The sequence below is a fragment of the Nicotiana attenuata genome, chromosome 8 (genome assembly GCF_001879085.1).
Source record: "Nicotiana attenuata strain UT chromosome 8, NIATTr2, whole genome shotgun sequence".
Taxonomy (NCBI): domain Eukaryota; kingdom Viridiplantae; phylum Streptophyta; class Magnoliopsida; order Solanales; family Solanaceae; genus Nicotiana; species Nicotiana attenuata.
Window position 1 is genome coordinate 19,329,433 of NC_031996.1, and position 5,327 is coordinate 19,334,759.

General features: G+C 35.9%; 1 protein-coding gene across 2 annotated transcripts; it reads left to right on the forward strand.

The window, feature by feature from the left end:
• On the forward strand, positions 225-5,327 carry LOC109231022 (protein kish-like). 2 transcript variants are annotated; one of them, XM_019396545.1, is made up of 6 exons: positions 225-542; positions 705-801; positions 1,399-1,445; positions 1,552-1,658; positions 2,886-2,920; positions 4,963-5,327. In XM_019396545.1, the coding sequence occupies exons 3-6, from the start codon at positions 1,443-1,445 to the stop codon at positions 5,028-5,030; spliced, it is 213 nt and encodes a 70-aa protein (XP_019252090.1). In that variant the 5' UTR covers positions 225-542; positions 705-801; positions 1,399-1,442; the 3' UTR covers positions 5,031-5,327. The 2 variants fall into 2 exon arrangements, with proteins under 2 accessions (XP_019252090.1, XP_019252091.1); XM_019396546.1 differs by lacking the exon at positions 705-801.

Below are 5,327 nucleotides of genomic sequence, written 5' to 3' on the forward strand. Positions count from 1 at the left end.
GGAGTAAATAATGTTGGAGTATGTGTTAGGAGTGTTTATGTGAAAAGATAGTAAATGTTAATATGGTCAATTTCATTGCTAATTAATGTTAAAAGGTGAATTTCTTAATATGTGTGAAAACAACCAAAAAATCACTTATTTTGGACCGGAGGGAGTAACAAACTTTGTATGGTTAGATTTAACAAAAACTATATAAAAAATTAACATGAACTCACATCGTAGTTTCTTCAATTTTTGTTATTTTTGGTCAATTTTGATATTTTGTATGTAAAAATATTTGTTAATCTGTGTTTAGTGTCTAGTGGAAGTTTTGGCGTTGCAATTTCGTGAATTTGATGGGATATAGGCCAAAAATACTCTTTTTTGGTAAATTTAAAGCACCAATATTGCTCATAAATATATTTAAAGGATCATTCTAAGCCTACCCCAAAATTTAAGAGATCATTTTTGTCATTCTCTCCCAAACAAAGGGGATCTTTTTCTTTCCATCCATTGTTTCCAAAGTCGAGCGATCTGAAACTCCCGCGACTCTCTCGATTTAGGTAATCCGCCTCTTCAATCTATTCCCTACCCCCCCCCCCCCCCCGCCTTCCTTTTTTTTCTTTCTGTTTAATTACATGTTCTGCCGTGAAATATAGTTAAACTTTTTATAGGAAGTTCGCATGATCTTCATTCTCTTTGCACTTTTTGTGCTGTCATTGTAGGGTACGGTGTAGGAATTTGTGCTATCAGCTTTATCATTGAAGGAGAGTCGATTGCTGAAAGTCAACAGTGATTATAAAGGGCCAACTGATAAGAAAGGTTATTCCTTTGCTATTGTATAGAAAAGTTCAGTTATAATTTCTTGTTCTATAATGCTCAAAGATAAGGGATAAAAGGAAATATTAAAAATTATGTCTCACTAAACTTTGATTACTGCTATGTATGGGATGTAGAGTTGGGTATGTGTTTGTTCTCTCGAGAAAAAGAGAAGTTCTTTAATAAGGAGAATTCTTGGTTGGAACACAAAATTGGGTTGAATTTGGAGGTTCAAAAGTGAGTTAAATTTTGTTAGAGTCCATTCGCACGTGTTATTGATTTCACAGGGGTAATTCGTAATAAGATAGAGATGTTATTGATTTGTGCTTCTCTTACATTGTTTATTTTGTAGTTTATTTGTAAGGCCACTCTTTGAATCATGTCAAAGTGTAGTTAACACTTAAATTTTGAAATATGCATTTCCCAAATGTGGTCGGAAAGTTGTTCACTGGCTTCCTACGGTATTAATTTGTTTCATCAATATGAGGTTGTTGTGTTGAATGATTTCAAAATATAACGAGGAATTACTACCATTTTCTCAATTGCATTATATTCCCTTTTGTGTGAGGGGAACCTAACTGATGTTTCTTTCCTTTGTAGAGTTGGTGGAAGCGAAAACCAATTAAGACAGGAAAAGTTCAGATATGGTGAGTTGCATCGGAATGCGAAACTTTGGATCGAAAAAGTTTGATCAATTCCATATGTTATTGGATGTGTAAATAGACACTAATACTTTTGTATTGGTATTTTTAGTCAGCGCTCTTTAATTTCCATTCCTTTTTGACGGTAGTGCTGTTATGGATTTGTACATGCACTTACGTGAAGATGCATTTTCCAGCTCTTCTTGAACAGAGAACTGGGTAAGTCTCCATGAAGTTTTAACTACAATTTTCTTGAGAAGTTATCAAGTAGTGGGTGCCTATAGCTCAGTTGACAGGATATGCTATTGATGTCAATCTTACCTATGTTAAACCTTGATATCCATATAGTGCTCCGTCATCATTTCTTCCGCTTGTATGATATTGGTTCTTTCATTTTCTCTTTAGATTTATGGTTGTTTGGGACTGTGGCGTAGTAGTTGTTGTTGGTGGCGGTAGTGTTGTATTCCTTGGATTTATGGTTTCAGAAGATCTCCTTGTTCTGGTACATTTGCTGGATTATGCTCCCTTTATTGCTTTGAACTGGCAACCTTGTTCTCTAACTGGGTGCATGTGGGCCGCAACAACCATTTAGCCACCTTCCCTCCTTTCTCCTCTGTCACTTGCCCCAATCTCCATTATTAGATGGGTGGTGGGAGGGGACCGGGGAGACCGGTAAAGGATGGAGGAAATCTGCCATGAAGTGAAGGTGGTAGTGAAAGGGGCACATACATGTCAGCACAAAATATTTCTACGGAACATCCCCTTCAATGTTTGAGATAGGCTGTTGTGATATTTCACATGCAAGAAAATATTTGTGGCCCTCATTTTTACTTCTTCATTTACGAACAAACCTCTTAAAAGTTGTAGGTTTTGACATGATGTATGTACTTAGGCTCAACATTTCTACTATTGTTTCATGTGAGGACACATTTTTCCTATTTTTTGTTTTATTTATGTATATACGTTATGGTAAGGACACTACTAATGCTTGCATTAGAGTAGGTTGTCTACATTACACCCCTTGGGTGCGGCCCTTTCCCGGACCTTGCATGAATACGAGATGCTTTATGCACAGGGCTGCCTTTTTTTTATTTTTTTATATGCATTATGGTGAGGAATCAACTGATCCTGGATTTAGTCTGTTATACTTTTCGTGAAAACCGTGGTTTCACTTGGTTGAATGGCATTTCACTCAAAAAATTTCTCTTTGATAATTTAATGTTTCTTATAGAATATAAATGCTACAATATTCTGAAAAATGATAGAAGTGCATTTTTATTGGATCTACTATGTTCTCTTGGCTTTTTATGGGCTACAACCTTGATCCTGAATGGTGGACCAATCAATAAGCTTTACTCCTATAGCCTCATTTGACAGTTTGGAGGTGATGAACGTTTTATCTTGTATTCTCCTTTTCGCTTCCTAATTAGATACTACATATGGCAGGTTCCGAGGCTTCTTTTGGAAGGCTGCTAGAATAGGTAAAGTTATTTCCTATCATGCTGGTATTGTTGGTAGAGCGTTAATTTACTATCTGTTTTTTTTTTCTATTATGCTGCCTTGATTACTAACTTTTCTTCGTAATTGAAGTTTTCTTGGTTTGGTGATTAATAACACTGCTAGGGTGGCAAATGAGGGGGTTGGGCTGAATTTGGGCAAGCTAACGTGGGCCGAATCAATAAATAATCATTGCCCAACCTAACCCAAAGTTTACTTGTGCTAAGATGGGCTAAACAATAGGTCATAGCCCAACCCGTCCAACTTAACTCATCTTTCTTCAATTAGAACCACACTCCATCTAGTATAAAGAAACCTATTTACCTTATACACCTATATTCTCTAATTTTGCAACTTCCTTATAATTTTTTTTTTCATAATTCTTTCATTTCATGCATTGTCGATGAGTTGATATATATATATATATATATATATATATATCACTTGAATTAATTTTTACTAAACTATTCAGAGCGTTTATACTTCTTAAAACCCGATAGATATTTTTCAAGCTTCTCAATTTAGATGGATTGTTAGTGTAATTAACACATTTTCTTCTTCTTTATGTTTAATTTTCAAAACTTGGTCAAACTTTATTTCTACGAGCAGTAACAAATTGAATAGAAGTTTGAAAATAAAGATAATGTTTATTGCGAGAAAATGCATTAAAATGTTAGTATTCGCTTGCATGTCTTTTTTTAAAGATAAAAAATACAGAGGAATCATTTTTGCTAGATTAATTTGAAGAGAACTTTAGTAACACAAACTTCTCATGTTTTTGCCTTTTTGGTACTTGTATAAAAAAGTACTTCTAATGATTGGGCAGCTGAATAAAGTTCCACGCAATCAATCTTCAGCTGTGTTGGGGCCTCTTTATTCAGGGGAGCTACACGGGTTGAAATTTGGCCTCTTCGCGGGTCAGAATGGGCTGCGAAAAAGTGATGGCCTAACTTGGGCACAACCCAAATAAACCCATGAGCTGTAATTTTCTTGCCCAACCCGTTACATTCGGGGCGGGTTAAATGGGTTTGGGCTCAAATTGCCACCCCTAAACACTGCTTGTATCTCTCTTCAACTGAATTGCTTGCACGTAGTCCCATTAAAAATGGAAGCGAACATGGGCTGTGGACTTGATGCCGAGTTACTGCTGAGAGAACCTACATTTGTAACTTAAAGATTAGACATCCAATGAATGGATACTATTGCACAAGATGGCTAAGAATTATTTCTCGTATATGCATAATTTTGACAGGGAATTTATATTTTAGGGTGTTCTCTGTAACTTGGCTGATTGATAATGTTTTATCAGCCTCATCTTTGATCAAAATTTTAGAAGCTTCATCCACCTGACCACATGTCATTTGTCCGCCTTAATTGTCTTCATGGAGGTTCCTGTTTCCTTTCGCTCCTACTTCTTTCCGGAAGCTTTTTCATAATATCTTCTGAATGGACACCTTTTTCAAAAGTCAGAAGGCAGACACAAGATCTACTGGCCGAATGAGTGAAGTAAGAGATACTTTAAAGGCAAAAAGGAAACTATTTGTAACTTAAAGATCAGATGTTTAGCTCTCTTATCCTTTTGATGTAAAAAGGAAATATAAATAAACTAGATAGGATAATTAATTTCCTCCGTTCTTTTCACATTTGACTAGTGCGCTGAGATGCATATTGCAAATTATTGTGCTACTCATCCATTGCATTCTCTGGATGATGTTCTTTTATAAAATGTTCATTACATTTTCAGTAAAATAGAAGTTATCTTGAACTTCTATCCCTTACCTAAACTTTGACAGCATATGTAAGTAGAGCAAAAGGATTTTTTGAAATTGAAGAGTATACGATATTGCAAATACCTTGCTATCTATCCGAGGAAAAAGAAGGGTTGTTTGTGTAGAGAGCAAACGACAGAAAACAGGGAAATCATTTGTTCATTGTTGCATAGCAAGTAAATCTTTTGTGCTTTCATATGGCCAGAATGCTTTGATTTGACAAGAAGTTACTAATATAGAGTGCTTTGATGTGGCAGGTGAGCGGTTGAGTCCTTGGGTGGCTGTGGGCTGCTTGACAATGGGTGTTTCAATAATCTTCTTCTAAGGCGAACAGTTGCTTGAAAGTTGGGAGCTAATTTACTGCTTCAGCTTTGTTTTTTGCAGCAAATGCCTTCTTTGATCAAACTTGAGCACTGAATTGTTGTGGCACTACTTTGATCCGGAACTGAGCTTTTGCTTGTGAGATGGTCTAGTTATGACGATTGTCAATGTTATCCATTCTGGCCTTTGTAACACTCACTCGACTTGGTACCTTAACTTGCCAAAGAATCGAAAAAATCCCATGCTGCATTATATCCGTTGATGATTATGCTATGTATACCATAATCTACATATGCTAGAA